Source organism: Filicampus tigris, chromosome 13 (genome assembly GCF_054856515.1).
Source record: "Filicampus tigris isolate MCC_2025a chromosome 13, RoL_Ftig_1.0, whole genome shotgun sequence".
Taxonomy (NCBI): domain Eukaryota; kingdom Metazoa; phylum Chordata; class Actinopteri; order Syngnathiformes; family Syngnathidae; genus Filicampus; species Filicampus tigris.
In genome coordinates this window covers 4652421-4674322 of record NC_141229.1, presented here as the reverse complement: position 1 = coordinate 4674322, position 21902 = coordinate 4652421, and the positions used below count along the sequence as shown (strand labels likewise).

The following is a 21902-nucleotide window of genomic DNA, read 5'->3' as shown; positions in this document are numbered from 1 at the left end:
CAATACGGATCTTGTCCTAGAACTCATTTCATGTTGCAACTCTATAGCGGTTCACATGAGCAGACAAAGGAAACCAATGAAAAAGTTGTTTGCGGAAATGAAAGCGGACCTTTCACATAAATCATCAGCTGGTCAAAGGCACAATCAGGAAAGTCGCTTCCCTTCCAGGAAGCGAAGCCAAGTGAACCCAAGACTGATGATGAAATCAGGACTTTGAGCTGCTCCACATTTCCCCTGACAAACAACCATCCCCCACACCGCAAAGACATCTTCAGCGGCGATGGCGGACTTCAGCGACCTCATCGTGCAAATTGGAGACTTTGGGCTTTTCCAGAAGAGACTGGTGGCGCTATGTGCCCTCCCGCTGATCCCCTTCTCCTTTGTCCTGGTGGGGGCGGTTTTCCTCGGCAAGACGCCGGATCACCGCTGCGCCATCCCGGAGGCCGAGCAGCTCCGGGCGGAGTGCGGCTGGACGGAGGCGGCGGTGAAGGAAGTCACCATCCCCCGCTCGGAAGCGTCCTTCAGCCGCTGCGACAGGTTCGACTTGAACCTGAGCCACAACACTTGCGATGAACTGGAACGACTGCTGGCGTCCAACAAGACCCCTGTGATACCTTGTGATGACGGGTGGGCTTTCGATAAAAACTATTCCACGATTGTTTCTGAGGTACTTGCCACTGTGTTCTCGATGTTTCCTATGCTAATCATAAGAATAGAGCGGCAAATAGACATAATGTTCAACTTGACTCTGCTGAGCTGTGCTATCATTGGAAAGGGGCCTTTAAGAAGGCTCTGACTTTGATGGTGTTGCCAAAAACTTCGGGAGACTCCATCCCGAGCAGGAGATGGCCGGACTGCAAATCGGCCTTCCTCATTCGTGTGACTGTCACTATAGTGGTGATCTTTCAAACCCATCTGGCGAATATTTTGGGAAAAAAGCGATTAGCAAACCTAGTCTCCTGCAGACTCCTTCCAGAGGAGATGTTCAAGTCTCCACAGCCAGACTGCAAATAGTCTGCCTTTCAGGGGGGGTGGGGTGGGGGTGGCCATTTTTCCACTTGCTGTCGGCTGACAATGTTCGAGCAGGCCCACGAGTTGAAAGTTGTGATTAATTAAGTTAAGCAACAAAATCCACCCGTTTTTAGCCATCTCTGGGGGCGGCCATTTTGTCAACTTATGTCGAATGAAAATGACATCGCACACCCTCGGGGCTCACAATCGTAGCTCAGCTTCAGAAAACGGGTGAGCCGTGATTAGTCGTTATCTGAGCCCTGAGGGTCTGTGATGTCATTTTCGTCGACAGAAGTGACAAAATGGCCGCTACCTGAGATGGCTAAAAAACCTTTCGATTTTTCTGCTTAACTCATATTTCATTTTACTCATATTGCCTTGTTTCAACTAGTGAGCCTGCATAGAACATAATTTTTTTTAAAAAGTTTGGGTTGACTTCCACTTCAAGCAACTTTTCAGACCCATCTGGCAACAAGGGGACATGTAAGCTAACCATAAAGCAAATCTTCTGCCCCGCAGTTCTCGTTGGTGTGCGAGAGATCCTGGCTCGCCGATCTCAATCAAGTCATGATGGCATGTGGCCTATTCATCGGCGCTTTCTTCACCGGCTACATGTCCGACAGGTTTGCCTCCCGGCATTTTATGTTTGTAGAAATAATCCCTGCAAACGAAACGTCATAAAACGGTCTTTCTCGCAGGTTTGGCAGGAAGCCTTGTTTCATTGTCTTCATGTTTTGCCTCGGTATCGTGGGCGTGGGTGTCATGCTGTCACCGTGGTACCCACTGCTTCTGGCACTTCGCTTCCTGCAAGGGTTTCTTGAAAAGGGAGCGTGGACGTCGTGCTATGTCCTACGTATGTTGATGCCCCCCTTCAATAAAATACTAATATCATAGGATTTTATTCCTAACATTTTAACATCTTTACCGATGCTAAGATGAGACGTCAGACATTTTGAGGAAAAACAACAACGACAACAACAAAAAAAACGCCGTATGTGATTACATCTCATACTCTCATGGTACACTCCAGATCAGTAGTCACCAAGTGACCTGAGTTCATCTTCAACCAGGCGGTCGCATATTAAGACCCAAAAGTGTGTTACTCATGTTCAGTCTACTCCATAATTTTCAGAGGTAGGCATTTTCCTACATTTTGCCGGTCAGTCATTCGTCAGCGGCCAGGTTACCCGTCCGTCATTCGTCAGTCCATCATTTTTCGTGAGCGACTTAATTGTAATCCTCAGTCCGTCAGTCACTCTGTCAGTTAGTCCGTCAGAAGCCCATCGGTCTGTCAGTGGGCCCCCCAAGAAAACGTCAGAAAAACATTCGTACGCGAGCGACGGACTAACGGTTCCATTAGCGACGGACGCGGTTTGTGACGATTACACTGACAGATGAAATCTCACTTCCGTCATTCGGCAGCAAAAGGGGCGTCCGTCCAAGATGGTCCGTCAGTCTAACGGAAAACCCCCCCTCCCGTAATTTTGTTTGACAAAGGTTTAGGTGTAAGGTATTCAGTGCTATTTTGGCCATCTGTGGATATTCTGCCTTCAATTTAACAAATGTCTTATGAAACAATCTTCCATCTTTTCCAAATACAGTTTTTGAGTTCTTCAGCTCAGACAACAGGAAATTTGTGTCCATGGTGTGCCGGTCATTCTTCTCCATTGGCATGATGATCCTGCCAATCTTGGCTTACCTTGTACCCTCCTGGAGGACGCTGCAACTTATCATGGCGCTACCCTGGTTCCTCTTTATCCCATACTACTGGTAACATAATTTACTGCTGTGCCACATTCATATTCAAATCCAGGCCATCCAACGAGGACGTGTTTGTTCAGGATGGTTCCCGAGTCTCCACGCTGGCTCTTCTCTCAAAGGAGAAACTCGGAGGCCATGAGGATCATGTCCGATGTCGCCAAGTGCAACGGGAGAAGTTTGCCGCAGAACGTTCAAGAGGTACTGTAAGAAAAGTTCATGGATAGTGAACTTTGCGCGAAATTTCAGAATGAACTTACAACGCTTTCCGAGTGAACTTAAATGAAGGTTATCTAAACTTTTGCGAGGTTTCAAAACGGGATGCTCTCTGAAGCAAGTGGCCACGGACCTTAAGAGTGTCGCAGAGTGCCATTAGCAGATTGCAACAGAGATAAAGAGATTGAAAAAGTTGCAAGTGGACGTACTTGGGAATTTTGCTAATCATTCCATTTTGAAAGAACAGCAAGTTGTGCCAAAAATACTGAAGCACTGAACAATTGGACCTGGGCATTCAAATATTTACAGGAGGTCAAATTAAGAGCACCTGTAAAAGTTACAGTGCATTTTAGTTTCATCCAAAAATGTCAACCAAAAGCCGAATATCCGTAAGTTCTTTGTGACGAATGTATGATCGTATCGTTGTAAGCGCTACCGTATGATCCAAATGCAGCGACGCATTTGATTCACTTCAGATAACTCCTCTGGAGAAGGAGAAAGAACAAGATCCTGTATCTTTTCTGGACTTGCTCAGGACACCCTTCATGAGGAGAAACACGCTCATTTTAATTTATGCCTGGCAAGTCACTTTGGCGACCGTCACGGTTGGACCGGGTTCCTTCCTCTCGTCAAGTGTTTGCCTTCATTCCCCCTCGGCAGGTTTTCGAGCAGTATTGTGTTCTACGGCCTGGTTTTGAGTCTGGGGATGACATATGACAACCACTTCTTGGACTTCTTCATCTCTTCGGTGGTGGAGCTCCCCACGGGCCTCATTTTCTACCTGCTGGTTGACAGAATCGGCAGACGCTACCTGTTGGCTGCGACCAACTTAATCGGCGGGCTCGCCTGCCTCGCCGCGCCATTCATTCCCTCAGGTAGGTTTGAGCTGAGCCCCGCCGCGCTCACGGGATCTAATCTGCATTTCTGTCCTTGAACCTTCCGCGCAGAGCTTTCCTGGTTGAAAAAAGCTGCGGCGTTCATCGGGAGGCTCGCCATTGCTACTGCACTGGAGACGCTCAGCTTTGCCAACACAGAGCTGTATCCCACCACTCTGAGGTGTGAACGTGATGATTGTGGATGATTGTCATACACAACCCTCTAGAGAGGACAAAGAAACCTGCAAGGTGCAGTCAGAATCACGCGGTATAGCATGTTTACAACAGTAACGGACCACGTAAGCGTTTCTCAAACGCACTCATCCGTCCCATGATTTTTTTTTTGTACTGCTTGTCCTCATGAGCTGACGACTCTCCCTGCCAACTTTGGGTGAAAGGCAGGACATACCCGGGACCGGTCGCCGGCCAAATCCCGGGACACATATAGACAAACAAAACCCAGGCAAGCACGGGGAAGGCCAAGCAAACACCACTTAGAAAGAGTAAAAGTTCAAAGCCTGAACCTGAGAACTGTGAAGCAGACGTAGTAAGCGCTACTTGGCCGGCCGGGTTGAACCTCAGACACACTCTCAAGGACATCAACGATGTTTGCGCAAATTGCGGTTCTTTAACAAGGGCAAAGTGTAAAACAAGCGTTTGAACCGTGAACATTTCCAAGCATGCCGCCCTGTGACTTTCTTTGCCAGTCTATGCGCATCTCTTCCACAACTTGCCGATGACACTCTGTGACCACGTCCTTATGAGATCATTAAAAATGTGAACCGTAGAATGAAGAGGACTGTTTAAATAACAATTCTAACCGAACAAGGAAATCGATTCAGGGGACCAAGCACCTGTTTTTTTTTTTATTTTGCCGTTCGGCTCCTTGATCCTTCAACCTGAAATTTACAAACAAATCCCGGTACTTGCTCATTAAGTTACTACTCGCATGTCTATTTGCATAGAAATCTGGGCGTGTGCGTGTGTTCATCAGCTTGTGACGCCGGAGTCATTGTGGCTCCATTGCTGCTCTACAGGCTGGCAACCTTCTGGCAGGAACTTCCCTTTTGTGTCTACGGTACAGTCGAAAACGTCCCGCCAAGCCGACACCACGCTCACGTCGGGTGCCGTGCATAAAAGAATGAGGCGGTACAAGAACTCCTGCCTGTGTTTTTGTTGTTGAAGGGGTTATGGCAGTTATCAACTGCGGCTTGGTGACACTGTTGCCGGAGATGAAGGGAGTTGCGCTACCTGAGACCATCGAGGACATGGAGAATCTGAGAAGGTATCATTATTTCACTACTACTTTCTTCATTGCATTTACCGGCAGTCTTGATGCCCTGCGGCACATTTTCATTGATGGCTATAGAGATGCCAGATGTGCATTGTAACTGGTAGGGTTGGCAGCGAGTGAGTTAAGGTATGAAAACCAGTTAAGACGTTAAAAATCGCTAAGTGTGTAGCCGGATCTTCAGGGTGTGGCATCCACTTGAGCCACCTCTAATGTAATCGTGTCCGATTTTGTGGCCTCTTGTAGGAAACAAAACCGATCCAAGGAGGCAAACGACTCGATGACATGACAAGAGGAGGGAGCCGCAAGATTTCAGCATCTTTTTTGTGTTTTGAATGAATTGCCTTTCTGGGAAGCCTTACATGATCTTTCAGTCATTTACTCATGTGTCCTAGTGACATTAAATGTATTTCAGGTATCCCAATAACAAGCCCCCTCCTACAAAGCGCACACATTAGCAGCTCCTGGAATGTTTGAGAAAATTATTCCCCTACCGCCCCAATACCAAATTTCACCAGTTAACCTAAAATTCAAAGGATGTGACTATTATAACATGAAAAACTCTCAAAGACCCACTCCAGAAATGTAACAAGAGACGGGACATTTTGGTTTGGAGCAGCCATTTTGGGAACATTCTTGGTACTTTGGGAAATAGCCCAGATGAGCTCCAAATCGGAAGCACGTATCCTTGACAGATGGGTGACCCTAAATCCCGGAGCTGTTTTGCCTATCTGATGCGTCCGTTGCATCAAAGTTCGAACATTTCAAGGATTTCCGATGAAAACGGGGTTGCGGGGCTCCATCCATTTTGTTTACAAGGCCTGTCCCGCCAGTGTTCTTAGAACAAATTCGGAGGTGCAAAAGACATTGATGTATGACATCATCATCTATCTGTTACTTTATCCGTGTTACACACTCTTGGTCTATTTTAGAAGTACCAATCAAGTGAATTGTGAAATTAAACCTAGCTTCTTTAGCATCCGCCTTCTTTGTCTTTTTTTTTTTTTTTTTTTCAAAAATCCAGACAACAATACAAGTGATTGTTGAAGACATCTATTTATACACTGCTTATCTAATTGATGCATGTTTTTATTCAAGCCTTTGTCCCACTGGACGTTTACCCAGAAAAGGCCGAGGGAGGCCAACAAAAGCTGCCCCACATACGTCGTGCAACTGAATGGGACGACCTGTACGCATTAGCCGTGCTGAAGATCACTGGTATGCGTGAGAAGTGGGTTTCCCCTCAAGCCATTAAAAAAATAAATTAATTAATTAAAAAAAAACAGCATCTGATGGCGACTGAGAAACTAAGTTCGGCAACCCGGAAGTCACGCTGAACTTAACGAGACGAGCAATGGATTTTATGATTAAACTGCAGTCGTGATGCGTTTGTGCCACTGACCAACATTGGAGATTTAAACCGTTGTCGGAGTATAAGGACAGAAATAACATGCCGTGACGTAGGATTGATGGCACGATTATGAAAATGTTCCCCCACACATAACGAAGCTCCACTGACCCATTAAATGAGGGCAGCAGAGGGGGCTTGGAGAGGGGCTGTGAAGAGGGGATGAAGTAGGAAATTATGTTAAGACCTCACTGAAAGGGCACGGTGAGTTTAAAGCACAAGCAAAGAAGGACCAAGACAGCTGGGAAAGTTTGCCGCTCTTGATTCTGGAAGTAATCCGCAGGTAACATTCCTTGGTGCGAAATGCCGACCGAGGACGAACGGGAAAAGCTGGCCCACGTCATCAGGCAGTGGAACAACAACAGACTCGACTTGTTTGCAATTAGCGAACCGGATGCAGTAAGTAACTTGCAGCTACCAAGAACCGAGCTGGCGTCAAATTGTTTGTTGACCGGGGGTGTGCGTCGCTCCGCCAAAGACGATTCGATACGTGGGATGCAAAATGACCCAAGGACAGTTCAAAGTGGAACGATTCCATTTGGTTCGACTCAGTGGGATTATACGATTCAAGTCGATGGGGTGCGGTTCAGTTCATAAGGGTATGATGCAATGACTTTTTGTTGTCATTTTACGTACGTTTAAATGAACTTGTCAATGGTGTAAATGTGGCATTTCCTTCTACGGTATAACCCACCAATAAAAGACGATTCAAAACGTATCTCAATATACTTTATTTCAACGGGGAACGATTCGGTTCGATTCATGCGCTCTTAACTTTCAAATCAAAAAAGCATTTTCTGGTTCAAACTCATTATTGAATATTGTGGACCTGATCAACTAAGATTGTATAAAACAGGTGAGAAAGTAGTGGAGACTGCTGTATTTATGACAGGGTTTTATGCTCTCGGTAGCTTTGATGGTTTTCATGGAGAATCTGAGCGCCGGTAGAGTAAAACTGAAAAGCAGAGTCGAAAGGAGTTTTGTCACAAGTTGTATGACGTGACTCCATCTTGCGACTGCCTCCATTAAGCTCTTCTATCATTCAGAATTGCAGAACAGATGATACGTCTCAATTTGTGTTTCTGGACGTTTTAAAAATGTCAACAGGAGAAGGAGATCCATTCTTCCAGTTGCCTCTGATGTTGTATCCTCCTCACGACGACAACTGCAGTCATGGGCACACGCAGCATTTAAACACGCAAAATCAGCCACCACAATTCGTCTCCATGGTGATAAATCATATCGCATGGGCTCATTTACATGATTCGCGTCTAGTCCTAGTAGTGTTATGAAAAAGAAAGAAAGTGCCCGGCAATTGTGCCCTTTTGGCGGACAATCCTGGGTGCGCTCCGTTAGTTGATCAGCTTCCACATCTGTTTGGGTGTTCAATCAAGTTTGCGCCCGTTCTTCGCTAACTCAAGTTCCTGATGTCTAACCTAGACTACCCTCTGCAAAATGACAAGAGCCTAAACAACGTGTTACGTCTTTGCTGTTCGTTAGAATCTGGTGTTTCAGGGCGTGATGCGCTTCTACTTGGAAGATCTCGCCGGCGGGAACGTGGCTACCAAGTGCCTGCGTTTTTGCAGCAACGCTTCGACCAGCGAGGTGGTCGAAACCCTAGCCGAGAAATTCCGGCCCGATATGAAAATGCTGAGCGCTTGCCATTCCTTGTTCGAGATCCGCGGCAATACGGGTGAGACGCTGAGTCCAAAAGTGGCGCTGCCTCGATCCTACAACTTCTGGTTTCTCTGTCTGTGTGCGAAAACAAGAACGTAAACTGGAGCCAGATGAGAAACCTTTGGCGGTTCAGCTAAACTGGAACTCGGACAACCGAGAAGGACGCTTCGTTCTCAGGCAAAGCAAGGAGACACCCGAGGTATCATTTGCCTTCTGCAACCTTCGAGGGAAAACGTTTGAATATCTTTCTTGAAATGTCAACGTCTCTGTGATCAATAAAGGGGAGCTGTCACAACAAGGAAAAAGGGGGCGTAATCCAAACGTTCAAGAGGACACTGTCGAGAAAAGACAAGAAGAACAAAAACAAAGTGTCCGACAAGCCTGCAGGGGAGGAGAACGGGTAAACAAAAACGTTTGACGGCAAATACAATTCATGAGAAGTCCTTACCTCTTTAAACAAAAACATCTAGGGCAAGTGAAAACCCATCGAACGGCAATCCGGAAACATCGGAACAGTGCACAGGAAAGAAAAGGCAAGACACAAGTAAGTCATACTGAAAGGATGGCGGCTTCGAGTTATTGCTTTTACGTTGACTGCATGACTATTAAACCGCACAGACAGTCCTCTTCCGGACTTCTTCGATCAGCTTGGTTTACCGCTTGGAATTCAACTCTGCGATCAATGTGAGTACAACTACAAGGACACAATGGCGCTCAACAAAGTACAAATACTTCTGCTGTGTTGCTTTGGTAGTCGCACTGCACGTCTTCCCCCAAATCCAGCGCAAAGTACTTTTCTGCGTGTCCTCGTGTGTTTCTGATGTCCTCATGTGACATTTCAGCTGAGGAGGCCTTCCTGACGGCGGTCGTAAATTATGCCAACAGCTCCACAATTCACTTCAAGCTCTCGCCAGCCTATGCCCTCTACGCCGCAGGCCGCTTTGCGCTGCGACGTCCGGGCGCCTTGACGTCTATCGCGGACAAAATGGCGGCCGTGACAAGCAAGGTTATCCAGGTAAGGCCAGGAACAAAATCTCATCGCCAAAGTCCACCAAGTGTTTGAGGCGGAGATGGGGACGAGAGTCCTTGCGACCCGAGTCACTGTTTTGATCACTTGTGGCTCGACTAAAACTCAAGTCAACTCAAATCACTTTGCGTTTTTAAGAAGCTGTTCAAATCCGAATAAATTAATGGATTGATGGCTCCTCCGGCAAGCGTGATGTATTTAGTCTCAATATTTCCTTTTTGTCATGTTATTAAAGCAGCACTGGGCAAGAATTCGACCTTAATAAAAAATGTTCACAACTCTTTTGATGAAACATTGACTTACAAGTTGTTGAATGGGAATTTTGTCATGCCCTGGGAGGGTCTGCATCATTTTTAGTGGCACTAAGAAACTTTGAGGAGGATGGGAGCAACCCTGGCACACAAAACAAATACAAATGAATTGCTTTACGGCAAACGTCACGTCCTCCTTTTGCTATGTAAGGACGGAAGTCGATTTGGACGTCCACGCGCTATTACTGGTGTCATGGCAGAAGCCCCAAAGCAAACAAAAAAACAAAAGTATTGTTTGAATAAAATTAAATTCATGACCTCGTCGCTATTCATCTTTCACACAGCCACTGGAAATAGAAATGGAATTCAGTCCAACTTGCAGGACAGCGAGAGCTCAGGATTTCACGACGCTACGCGCTGGCGCGCATGGGAAACGTGCTTGTCTTTTGTCAAAACGCTACCGCTTTTGTCCACATGGCGCCGCCATAATCAACAAAAACTGACAGAGTTGCTTTAAATCAGGGGTCTTCAATCCTGTTCCCCGAGGGCCGGTGTCCTACCTGTTTTCCATCTGTCCCCGCTGCAACACACACCCGATTCAAACGATCAGGATCGTTATCCAGCTTCTGCAGACCTTTGGTGAATATCTGTAGCATTGAGAGATGGGAAACCAGGCCGGACGCCGGGCCCTCGAGGGAACAGGATTGAAGACTCCTGCTTTAAATAAACATTGATGCTGCAGATGTGGCAACACATCGTGTTTCTGTATAATATTCATGATTTCCATAATTGCGACGCGGTCGTGGGTAATAGGAGATGGATGAAGTCGGGTGTGTCCGCTGAAAGCCATGGTACCAAATATCCTCGGTACCATCGCTGATTACCCGTGGCCTCGACTTGACCGAGACAAAAAGTTGAAGACTGGTGACTTGATCCCGTCTCCGTTTGGCGGTAAAGGACGCTACAAAAGAGCGCATGTTCCATTCACCTTCCAGAGGCAGCAGGAGAGCGCCGGAGCTCTCGCCTTCTGGATGGCTAACACTTCAGAGCTGCTCAACTTCTTCAAACACGACAAGGACCTCAGCAGGCTCGCGCAACAAAGTCAGCTGCATCTGTCCCACCTTGTGCACAAAGCTTACAGGTAAGTGCTCACTCGTCTCTTTGCGCACGTTTGAATCGAATCCGTCTATTTAGTTCTGGATTCCATGTGTTTATGTCACCCTAGGCACCTGATTCGGTGTGTGCAGAACGAGCTAAGCAAGAATTTGCCGACCTTTTTGATTGATCCTGAGCAACATGGTCTTCTTCCAGCCGGGATAGGTAAAAACATCGCCAAACACAATCACCCGGCACTTCCATATTTGCCGTTGTGCCAAAACTGCAGTTGTGCTTTGTATTTGGTTTTTAACACGATAATGCCTCCGTCTAGTCTACCAAACCTTGGTATTATTCGATTAACCAACACGATTGGAAAAATGTAGTCCTGACAAATCTCACCTCACAAAAAGATTTACTTGGTGGTTTAATTTTACACCAAACTCCACCGTACATGCTTATACAAGCTATTAAAAAGTCAAACTTCCATCAGGTCAACCATAAAAAGCTTAAAACGTTTCACTTCTTTGCCGCGATGGTTCCAGAGATGACGCTGAACACCTTGATGAAGACCATGTCAGCGTTGCGCCGCTACCAGGTCAACCCGGCCTTCGCCATTCAGCTCTTCTCCCAGCTCTTCCACTTCATCAGCAGCTGGCTCTTCAACCGCCTCATCAACCCTGATGCCAGCGCCCCAGGCCTGCGCTCCCACTATTGGGGGGCAGCTCTCCGCCAGAGGTTGACCGGCATAGAAGCCTGGGCGGAGCGGCAGGGCCTGGAGCTGGCTGCCGACTGCCACCTGGGACGCGTCATCCAGGTCGGTTTTTTTTTTTGCGCCACAGCAAACACCATAATGCCCCAAACTTCTTTTACAACGAGACCCCCTCAAACGTTTTACTTATTAGCCTCGGCTTTTTTTCATAGCCGCAAAGACATGCTCGCTATGCTTTTTGAAAATGTGTATTCTGTTTTTCGAAACAGGCAACCACACTCCTGACCATGAGTAAATACACCACACAAGATGTGAATGAGATCCACAACGCCTGTTTCAAGCTGAACTCACTGCAGCTGCGAGCTTTGTTAAGCGGATACTTTTACGCGCCCAACGAGCCTCGCATCCCGTCGGTAAGGCGCGTTGAGTTACCCCCACATTAGGAAAAGTACAACATTTAACGGGCAAACGAGAGATAAAACAAAGTGAATAAAAAGTAGCTTGCTAAAATGACAAAATGCTACGTCGCCATTAGGGCTTTGAACTCTGGCCTGCAGACCTCAGAGCCTGACTGGGTTTATATCCGATTAGCATTTCTTTGATATATTCAGGCCCACAAACCATTCGGTGATCAATGGCAGAACTTGAAAAGTCTATTCCGCAGCCGATTGGGAGCCAGTGTCAAGCCTTTTTGGAGTGGGGTAATACATTGTGATCTCTTTGCTCTGGTCAGAACTCGATCTGCAGCATTCGGAATGAGCTGAAGCTGTTTGATGCTCTGTTCGGGGACTCCAGTCAGAACAACGTGACGCTAATCGAGTCTAATGCAGATAACGCATGGATACGTTTGGCTACGTTTGGATACGTTGTTTGGGGCATGCAACTATTGGGTCCGGATTTGTTTTGTTTTAGTGATTGATTTGATATGACTGCTGAGAGTCAGAATCTATCAACAACAACAACATTTCGGACTTGGTCTTCCGTTTTTAAGGAAGTGGTTGTCGCTTTACCCGGACTATACTGACCTGTACCAGCGTTTACCGCCACTGTGATTTGACTTTCTTGTTACGATGACGCCTACTGTTGGAATCTTTACTTTTGACCCTATTTACTGATGTGACGTGTCGGCCGTCCACTATCCTGCGACAGGATTTGATCGATGGCGTGGTCGGGGCCGCAGAGGCCTCGGCGGACAAGCTGATTCGGCAGGAGGGCCGAGACGTGCAGCTGGAGGAGAACCTCGACCTCCACCTGCCCTTTCTGCTGCCGGATGGGGGATACTCCTGCGACAACGTGAGAGGAATACCTCCGGGCTTTCGGGAGTTCCTGGAGCCCATTTGCCAGAGAGGTAATGGACAAGTCAAGATTGAAATGGTATGATATCAAAGCGCCGCTGTTTTGTGATGCTTCCTTCGTAGGTCTCTGCTATCTAACCTCGGAGCAAAACCCGAAAGGTGATTGGACCATCTTCTTCACTGAAACAGGAACTCCATACTTGGTATATATTACGCAAGACAAAATCGAACTGATAAGCGGTGGCTGTTTGTGCGCCTTTAAGGGGTGTGGTCTAGTGAGTTGCTGGTGACACCCCTTGCGAATGTTCTCGTTTTGCATTTGACTCCGTGTCCTGTTCAATAAAGGGATGCCTTGTCCACTTTACCGGAATTATTACCTTAATTACTCCATTTCCTTTTTCACTTCACTCAAGTGGCGGCGTATCTGAAGCTCAATTGTAGCTAACGTTTTAGCTCGCAACGCAAAGAAAAAAAAATACATATCTCGACAGCAGCTTAAAGCGGAAGTCAACCCAAACATATTTTTCTCAAGAATATGTTCTATGCAGGCCCACGAGTTGAAACAAGGCAATATGATTAATATGAAATATGAGATAAGCAACAAAATCCACCCGTTTTTAGCCATCTCAGGAGGCGGCCATTTTGTCACTTCTATCTTTACCTGAGCAGTTGTGATGTCATTTTCAGTCGACAGAAGTGACAAAATGGCCGCCCCCACAGATGGCTAAAAACGAGTGTATTTTGCTGCTTCACTCATATTCCTCAAACGGTTTATTAATCAGAATGCCGTGTTTCAACTAGTGGGCCAGCTGGGAACATATCCTTGAAAAAAAAAAAAATGTGTTTGGGTTGATTTCCTTTTTAAACATTCACCAGCTACGGAATTCATAAGCCAAGATAGCACTGTAATCATTTCTTTTCCTCATCATTAGGACAACCAGAGAGAGCCAGAGACTGCTACGATCACTCTGAAGAAACCTCTCAACAGTGGCATGGGGGTCAGCATTGTGGCTGCCAAGGTAACCGTGGCAACCCTGGCAAAAACATGCTCACTCACGGCCCCTGCGCAAACGCCACTGCTATCTCGCCAAACATCTGATCTGATTAGCATCTCCGACGTAATTGTGCCTCAGGGAGCAGGCCAAGACCACCTCGGGATTTACATCAAGTCCATTGTCAAGGGGGGACCAGCCGAGATGGTGGGTTAAGACAAACCCGAGTCATTCCACAGAGGGGGGGGCTCTGAAACTTTTCCAATTTTTCACAGAATGGACTGTTGACGGCGGGGGACCAGCTACTCGGCGTGGACGGTCAAAGCTTGCTAGGCCTCAGCCAGGAAAGGTAGCTAGCCAGCTGACCCCGAGCCAACAGAAGTCCCGGGGACCTTTTCCGCATTTTGGTGTTTCGTCTGATTTAGGGCGGCGGCGATCATGATGCAAACCGGGCCTATTGTAACCTTAAAAGTGGCTAAGTTTGGCGCCAGCTTCCACGGCCTCGGTGCTCTGCTGGGCGACCCCGCCCCCGCTGGGAGTGCAGGTAAAATCCATCGACATAAGCTGAATTGTTGTCAAAATTCTGACGACGACTTTCTCTCCCTGAAGGGGGCGATAGCGGCCAAGTCGCAGCAAACTGTAAGAAAATGTCTCTGCACGCCATTGAGGATGCCGCTCAACCGGAGCAGCCAAGGGTTCGGCACAGCCGCGACGGGGAAACCAAAGTGCGGATCATGCAGAAGAACAGGCAGTTTTATCGCTCCAACCCCAACATGGCCGGTGGGTGACGTCCGATCCAATGTTGCGATGAGTGTGAAATACGCCAAAGGCGGTGTCACATGAACAACTGTGCTATTTTTAGTATTTGATTTATTTTTCCTGCCTATGCCGACAGATTTTGCCCTCGAGGGCGGGGATGAGCTCGCCGACCGGGATGTGCGAGGGAACATGTCCGTTTCCAACCTTTGCACTGATGTATGATTTTCTTTCCTACTTAACCACCCGAAAAATTCAGTCGGCACGGATTGTTTCGACATGTCACACGAGGGCACCCTTTTTTGTCTGTTCTTAGACATTTGGTCGAGAATATTTGACGCTCCCTACCCCGAAATCTCAGGACAAGAACACATCCGCATCCAGTCGACCGCAGCAAATGCTTCAGGTGTCTTTGAGGCCTTTGGGAGGACAGAGTGCTGTTAACAAAAGGACGTTTATGGTAAAACCAACGGTATTTCACTGCTATTAACTAGAGATAGACCACTATGCTTTTTTTCAGGGCCGATACCGATTATCAGTAGTCAAGGAGGCCGATAAACGATATTTGGAGCCGATTTTCATTTTCAGTAAAAAGGAAAATATTGGCATCAAAATCGAAAGAAAAATTTACTCTTAACTTTGTTGCAACGTCTTTAAGCAGGTTTATTGACGATGTTTCAGGTTTGCATAATGTTGATTTTTTTTTTTTTCAATTATTATTTCAATACATTTTTGACAGTATACATCTCTGTTATAATATGTTCTATGCACCTCCAATAGTTTAAACATGGCATTCTGATTAATATTGCGTTTGTGAAATATGAGTTAAGCAGCAAAATCCCCCCCTTTTTAGCCATCCGAGGGGAAGACATTTTGCCACCTTCTGTCGACTGAAAATGACATCGCAGTTGGTCGGGGCTCAGGTAACAACCAATCACACTTCACCTGTTTTCTGAAGCTGAGTCATGATTGGTCGCTATCTGATGTCTGAGCAACTGTGATGTCATTTTCAGTCGAGAGAACGGGGCAAAATGGCCGCCTCCTGAGATGGACAAAAAAAGTGTGGATTTTACTGCTGAATATCAGAATGCCATTTTTCAACTAATGGGGTCGCATATAACGTATTATTGGGAAGAAGAAATTGGGGTTGACTTCCCCTTTAAAATCATCACTATAAATACCAAGAAACTGATTGCACCTAATTGTACATTTTGGGGCTATTGTGGCCAGATTTGGCCAATTGAAAATATTATAGACGATATTAAATCATACAGTCTGGGCCAAATGGGTTTCTTTCTAGATTTCGTGAAATTTGTTGTTTGAGTTTATTATTTTTGGGCAAGGGACCAATTGTGTTTTCCATTATTTTCCAAAAGCGCTATTTAATGGCTTACACACATCAATGGCGCAAAATAATGACAATTTTGAGTTTAAGAAGTGGCAATACGCTCTGCTGAGTTTGGAGAATTACATTTTAATTTAAGAAGTGGGAGCTCCCTGGCTGGCTGAAGAGATTGAAGAATTAGCAAAAAAAAAAGCTGATATTATATGGAAATGTTTTTTTTTTTTAGGTTGTTTTACAACCTGTGCAATGTGAAAGGTTAAAAAGATAAAAAATATTTGAGTTCAAACAGTAAAAAGAGGCAAACAAACAAAACACTTCAAACGTACAGACCATGTCAGTACGTGGACAAAAATGAAGCAGCACAAACAAGCTGTAGGAAGGTTAACACAACAGTCAAGAATCACGATCTATACTTTGTTTGCGTTGTCATCAAAAGTGAAGCCATCAAAACACTCTCTCTTCTCCTCCCCTCCAGCGTCAAGCGCTTTCACAAGAGAACTTGTGCGTGGACACAGGAGGCCCCCTGCTGGACAAAAGTCAGACTATCTGGCAGGGCCGAGGCGCCAAGCAAAACTACCACTCGCACCTTCCCCTTCGCCCAAGCTTCTCCGCCCAAAACATCCTCGCCGACAACTGCTGTCCGCTCAGCGGGCAGCAGGGAACCCGCGCGGGAGTTTGGAGGACCCCCTTTTCACAACAGACCACGCCGACGCCTTCCACCCAGCCCGTACGCATCGACATCCCCGTGAGCAGGCCGCTCGTTTCTCATGGCAATCCTCCGCTGACCACATTCCAACACGGTTCCCGTCTTGCGGCGCTGAGGTCCAGTCAAGCCGTCCGAATAAACGGACAATCGACTCAAAGGAGTCGGAAACCTCCCGTCAACTACGCGTGTCCCGTTCCTGCTGTCGAGAAACCGCCGCCGTCCTCACAGCTATCCCGGCAACATGCGGCAAAACCTCAAGTGAGCATCACTCCCACAAAACACGTTTCCTTCCAAGAACCACCCGGCCCGCACGGCGCTTGCCCGGCGGAGTCAAAAGACCTCCGGGAACCCAGCGAGACGCCGAAGCTGCACGAGGTGGAGCTCCTGGAGCGGGAGGTAAGGGCGCTTCAGGCGAGGAGCGAACTAAGCCGCAAGGAGACGGAGCGACTTGGCAACCTCAACCTGGAGTGGCAGTTTCAGAAGAGGCTGCGAGAGATCCGGCAACGGGGGGAGGACGAGGACGAGGACGACGAGGACTTGGACATGATGGTGATGATACAAGAGCTGGAGAAAAGAGTTCAGGTAAGCGCATTCAAGGAGGAAGAACTAGATCCAGATGGTGTTTATTATTTTTTTTTGGTGGCTCCGCCAGGAGTTTTGGGAAACGAAGGAAATCCCGACAAAGTAGATTACGCAAACCGAGGTAAAAGAGCAACGAGAGCGCAAGACGTTATCGGATCAGCATGTGAATCGTTACTCCAAAAAGAGTTATTGACAGTGGTTCCGCTAATCTCAGTTTGTGGAAAATGTCAACGGCTAATAACAAATTTGTCAAATATCTTTACAAAGGGAACAATGTTTTTTTGGGGGGGGTTGTGGCATTTTAAAGATGTTTCAAAGGCAGATTTAAAGCAGAAAATCAACCCAAACATGTTTTTTTCAAGAATATGTTCCCAGCAGGCCCACGGCATTCTGATTAATATTGCGTTTGTGGAATATGAGTTAAGTAGCAAAATGCACCCCTTTTTTAGCCATCTCAGGGGGCGGCCATTTTGTCACTTCTGTCGACTGAAGATGACATCACAACTTCACAGGGCTCAGGTAGCGACCAATCACGGCTCCGCTTCAGAAAACAGGTCAGTCGTCATTGGTCGTTACCTGAGCAGTTGAGAAGTCATCTTCAGTCGACACAAGTGACAAAATGGCCGCCCCCAGAGATGGCTAAAATCGGGTGGATTAACTCTTATTCCACAAAAGCAATATTTATCAGAATGCCTTTTTTCCAAGTATGAGTTTGCATTGAACATATTCTTGAAAAAAATATGTTTGGGTTGATTTCCACTTTAAGCATTTGGCCTATTTAAAAGGACCCTATCAAGAAAGCTAGATTATGTTAAAAACCTTACATTCCTTTTTTTGTTTGCCAAAATCTAAAATGGCTGAAGATGCAGTCGGTCACATTGACCCACGAACATTTTTAATCTCCAAAATGAACAAACATGAAGGTCATACCTTGGAGTAATTCTTGTGCATCTTCGACCTTTTCCTCCAGTGTTGCTTTCGATAACCGTTGATATGAAAAGGCGTCAAATGTACGTTTTGTCTTATAGAAAAAGAAAAGCGCACCGGGGAATGGAGACGACGATTTGAATGCACACAAAAGTCTTTCCAACCCAAAAGATGAGAAAACAGGTACTTCTTTGGTGGAAAACTGATCCAGTTGATGAATTCAGTGAGAATACTAGATGCTTGCTTTTCACTCAGGATTTTATTGTCGTTTTGTATTTTTGGGCAGATTACATATCAAGTGAGCCACCACAAGACACACCCCCAGAGTGAGTGCTAAGAAAAAGTTTTGTTTTGTGTCTTGTGAAACTGCGAACCATAACAGCTTCTCTTGTTTGCAAGCAGTCCCTGAGAACTTGAGGTCATGTTTTTTTTTTGTTTTGTTTTGTTTTGTTTACGCCCCATAATGAAAAGTCAAGTATTATGTAAAAACCCACATAAAATGCGTTGATCCGCAGGTGCCGGGAAGGCAAGGCGCGGATGATGTCGGCTCCCGAGAAGCTACCGTTCAAGGAGCGTCAGCGTTTGTTTTCTCTGGCATCCAGTGCATAAATGAAGGCGCAAGTTTTGGTGAAAAAATGTCCACACAAAGTCATGTCAAAACAGAACTTAGGGTTAGTGTTGGACCCGAACCTACCGTAAAACATGTCAGTCTTATTATGGTACGCCAACTTGATCTTGGCGTCCTTCAACGTCACTTTCTTTATGGCCTGATCACATTTGAAGTCTCAATTGTATTCTCAAATAATAAAGCGGTTCATCTTGTACATGTTATGTTACACTATGTTATGATAAAGAAATAAAAGGAGTGCTTTGCCGCCATGTTCTGGCATCTCTAGGCAATATGAATTCTTTTTAGCGGGAGTGCCACTTTGTTGGGTGGAATTTTCAGTATTCATAACAATTATTTGACACGTTGATAAAACTGTACCACTGCCTTTTCTTGGTCGTGAGTTTCGATGGAGCCCGAGCGCAGTCGGCGGATCTCGTTGATGGCGTCGATGCCGGACATGTTCCTCGTCTTGACCAGGTAGCAGGCCAGCATGGTGCCCGTTCTTCCGTGGCCGTGCATGCAGTGGACGGCCACGCCCTAAAAGAGGAGGACAAGCGTCAGTGCGGACAAATCGAAGATGGCCGCATGAACCTTGAAACTGCCCTTTAAAATTCATCCATCCATTTTCTGTATCACTTATTCTGTTCGATGTCACGTGTTTGACATTGAACAATCACAAAAACAGAGTAATCAACCTAACCCGTGGGAGAAAGCTGTCGCACACACACACACACGGCGCTGACATTCAAACTCTATTTAGCGAAATTGACAATAATAAGGCCAATAGTCTCCTCTAGCTTTGGGGCATTCATTCAATAAAAAATGAGTAAAATGTCAAGGCACTACTGACTTATGATTAGCTACACTTTCCTGTTCTGTTACGAGGTCGTGTTACCGCGACAACGCAAAACTGAGCGGGATTTACCGATCCAAACTGTTCCATGAGCGAACCAGAAACATGGCTAAACTTTCGCAAGTCTTGTACCTCTCCTTTGGTGTTGGCCCCCTCCACGATGGCGAGGAATTTATCAATCTGAGACGGCGACGGCGGAGTGAAGTCGGTGATCTTGATGTGATGCAGCTGCAATTGAGGACACGTGTCGTAATTGGGCGGCTTGCGTTCGCACAGGCACACCAGGTGTTGGATGCCATGGTCAAGCAGATACTGGTACTCCGCCGTCATCCGGGGGAGGGCCAGTCCGGCCACTTTGCCCTGGTCCACCCATGAGAAATTTTTCGGAGGAGTGGAAGCCATTCTGGCAAGGGGAAATTGTAGGTTTCAGGAAAAGAAGATGACTGGAAGTAGCCCTAGTAAGTAGTAGGGGGCTTGCTTGCACGACAACTTTTGGTAAAAACCCGAAAGTTCACTCTGACCGGCACGAATGATCATCGTCATGTACTCAAGTACTTGTACCCTTTAACTAGTAGTTGGCTGATTTTCCTGTACAAGTGTCTGTGTATGTCATATAATTAAAATGCAACTAGGTCAAAGGTGACGTGTTTTTTTGGACATCTGAGAAAGGTGTCCCTGGTTTTCATTGAAACGTTTAAAGGTTTAAAACGCCACTGTCATGTTGGCATTTGTTTTTCAGGTGCTTGCATGTCATTGTCATGTAAACAAACGGACTAAATGATGCTCATCGTGCAGTGCTCCCCTGCCTATTCATAGATTTTTTTTTTTTTTAATGGAAGGAACCTATCCTCCGTTATTCGCTAAAAAAAAATAAAAAATAAAATAGAAGTACCTATTTGCACGTTTTCAGCTCTTTCTGAAGCGCCCTAAGATCCTATAAGAAGGAATCAAAATCACTTTCTAAAAGAAAAGGAACTATGTTCATGTGAGGGAAGGGGCTTCTAGGGCTTTAAGGGCTCAAAGGTTTTCAGACTCAAATGCTGTTGTCATGCAGGCTTAATGAAACTGCCCAAATGAGCAGCCAAATTTCGGTTGAACAAGCGCTACGTAAATAAAACGGTCTTACTAAACGGACACCACAACGCTGTAGAAAATGAGACTTGCCACTTGTACTTTCAACTCAATCAAAGCAAGACGAAATTCTGAACTGGTTCAGCAGCATACACTGAGACATTCATTTCAAGACTGTAAATACTCTCGCGAGAAATCAAGTTGAGGTGTGCTGAGAAACCTGAAAGATCAGATCTTCTGGTCAGATCTTTGTGTACGTAAATCTGATGTACGTACAAAAACACGATACTGTCTACACGCTAACGCGACGGCTAACAGCAGGTGTCACATAACGGACGCACACAACACTTGCAATTAATGACTTGAACTCACAGCTTTAGTGGAAAAGGCAAGACAGGACCGGCCGGCGGCGTCCTCTCGTCCCAAATGAGGGCAAAACGGAATTTCGGGGCCGAAGTCAACCGATTGTTACATAATTGCGACTGTTAAGGGCTACAGCACAGCATGGCGGGTACTTGCGGAACAGCTGACCCAAGTACGCTTGAACAGAGGCGGGGCATTTTAGGAGAAGTCCATTTTTTGCTTGGGGGAGAATGGCGGAAACTATCTAGTGTACAAAGAAAATTTCACTAACGGTCTAGTGTACGAAGAAAATGTCACAAAGTTTGTAAAATTTCACTAACGGTCTAGTGTACAAAAAAAAAAATCACTACGTTTGTAAAATTTCACTAACGGGCACACTAAATTTGTACTGTTACCTTTAACGTACGATACAGTAGTCGAGCTTTTCAGTTGTCAGGATGGCCGAGCGGTCTAAGGCGCTGCGTTCAGGTCGCAGTCTCCCCTGGAGGCGTGGGTTCGAATCCCACTTCTGACATATACCTTTTTCCCCCCACTGTTTCTATAAGTTGGCCGTTTTTGATTTTAGCATTTCTTATTTAATAAGTGTGTACCAAACCCTTCGCAGTAATCTGTGCCCCAAGGAGTAGCTTTCACTTTCAAAAAGGTTTTAAATTTGTTTTCGACGTCTGTGCAATTAAGTTAGCTTTAGCCACAACAAAACAAGGGGAACATACTTGTCGATGGGGAACCGTCATACTTTTATAATTGGTCTTTATTTTACGCGGGTCAAAAATGACAACGCTTTCTATCAAAGCAAACATTTTAGAGTTTTCATTTATCCTTTGTGTTCTTTTTTGAGTAAAATAAACCAAACAAGTTAAGTACCAAACTGACCACAAATTAGCTACAGCCGCTTACCTTCAAGTCATCACAGGTCCTCGCCAATTAAACCGAACATTTGTGTTGGTCGACTGTAGATTTAATGTATTAAAAAACAAACAAACAAATTAAAATCAAACCCGAAAAGAAAAATAATTTAGTGGTTCCTTAGTAATTGAATTGCCGTTTCTGCAACCGGCCACCAGGGGACGTCAATATTCTT

At 46.0% G+C, this 21902-nt stretch overlaps 3 protein-coding genes and 1 non-coding gene across 6 annotated transcripts; 3 read left to right on the top strand and 1 right to left on the bottom strand.

Moving 5' to 3' along the window:
• The first annotated feature begins 220 nt into the window (after positions 1 to 220).
• slc22a3 (solute carrier family 22 member 3) lies at positions 221 to 6132 on the top strand. Its single transcript, XM_086050510.1, has 11 exons — positions 221 to 667; positions 1531 to 1634; positions 1710 to 1864; positions 2613 to 2781; positions 2853 to 2970; positions 3462 to 3565; positions 3646 to 3860; positions 3933 to 4041; positions 4826 to 4938; positions 5046 to 5145; positions 5398 to 6132. Exons 1-11 carry the CDS (start codon positions 281 to 283, stop codon positions 5438 to 5440), a joined length of 1617 nt encoding a protein of 538 aa, XP_085906636.1. The 5' UTR covers positions 221 to 280; the 3' UTR covers positions 5441 to 6132.
• A 584-nt stretch (positions 6133 to 6716) lies between these two features.
• afdnb (afadin, adherens junction formation factor b) lies at positions 6717 to 18813 on the top strand. Of its 2 annotated transcripts, XM_086049916.1 has the most exons (25): positions 6717 to 6958; positions 8060 to 8252; positions 8329 to 8435; positions 8518 to 8636; positions 8707 to 8780; positions 8855 to 8920; positions 9079 to 9251; positions 10510 to 10655; positions 10740 to 10834; positions 11155 to 11426; positions 11591 to 11734; positions 12471 to 12669; positions 12740 to 12819; positions 13549 to 13635; positions 13750 to 13815; positions 13884 to 13957; positions 14034 to 14152; positions 14218 to 14388; positions 14504 to 14583; positions 14681 to 14824; positions 16185 to 16811; positions 16890 to 16997; positions 18026 to 18107; positions 18211 to 18250; positions 18440 to 18813. In XM_086049916.1, exons 1-25 carry the CDS (start codon positions 6863 to 6865, stop codon positions 18531 to 18533), a joined length of 3456 nt encoding a protein of 1151 aa, XP_085906042.1. In that variant the 5' UTR covers positions 6717 to 6862; the 3' UTR covers positions 18534 to 18813. The 2 variants fall into 2 exon arrangements, with proteins under 2 accessions (XP_085906042.1, XP_085906041.1); XM_086049915.1 differs by having other exon boundaries at positions 16185 to 16997.
• Positions 18165 to 21880, bottom strand: dusp23b (dual specificity phosphatase 23b). Of its 2 annotated transcripts, none has more exons than XM_086049918.1 (3): positions 21719 to 21880; positions 19520 to 19790; positions 18165 to 19071 (listed from the first exon to the last, which is right to left on the bottom strand). In XM_086049918.1, exons 2-3 carry the CDS (start codon positions 19787 to 19789, stop codon positions 18886 to 18888), a joined length of 456 nt encoding a protein of 151 aa, XP_085906044.1. In that variant the 5' UTR covers position 19790; positions 21719 to 21880; the 3' UTR covers positions 18165 to 18885. The 2 variants fall into 2 exon arrangements, with proteins under 2 accessions (XP_085906044.1, XP_085906043.1); XM_086049917.1 differs by lacking the exon at positions 21719 to 21880 and adding an exon at positions 20831 to 20999.
• On the top strand, positions 21253 to 21335 carry trnal-cag (transfer RNA leucine (anticodon CAG)). The gene has a single exon. It is a non-coding gene; the product is annotated as a tRNA-Leu (tRNA).
• Positions 21881 to 21902: the final 22 nt, after the last annotated feature.

Excerpts from the sequence above, each read along its gene's own strand:
- dusp23b (XM_086049918.1), bottom strand. The coding sequence starts at position 19,789 with ATGGCTTCCACTCCTCCGAAAAATTTCTCATGGGTGGACCAGGGCAAA. Across the intron at positions 19,072-19,519 it reads GGGCCAACACCAAAGGAGAG|GGCGTGGCCGTCCACTGCAT; the intron begins GTACAAGACTTG and ends CTCCTCTTTTAG.
- slc22a3 (XM_086050510.1), top strand. The coding sequence starts at position 281 with ATGGCGGACTTCAGCGACCTCATCGTGCAAATTGGAGACTTTGGGCTT. Across the intron at positions 3,861-3,932 it reads CGCGCCATTCATTCCCTCAG|AGCTTTCCTGGTTGAAAAAA; the intron begins GTAGGTTTGAGC and ends CCTTCCGCGCAG. Across the intron at positions 4,939-5,045 it reads ACTTCCCTTTTGTGTCTACG|GGGTTATGGCAGTTATCAAC; the intron begins GTACAGTCGAAA and ends TTGTTGTTGAAG.
- afdnb (XM_086049915.1), top strand. The coding sequence starts at position 6,863 with ATGCCGACCGAGGACGAACGGGAAAAGCTGGCCCACGTCATCAGGCAG. Across the intron at positions 14,389-14,503 it reads CTCCAACCCCAACATGGCCG|ATTTTGCCCTCGAGGGCGGG; the intron begins GTGGGTGACGTC and ends CTATGCCGACAG. Across the intron at positions 14,825-16,184 it reads TTAACAAAAGGACGTTTATG|CGTCAAGCGCTTTCACAAGA; the intron begins GTAAAACCAACG and ends CCTCCCCTCCAG.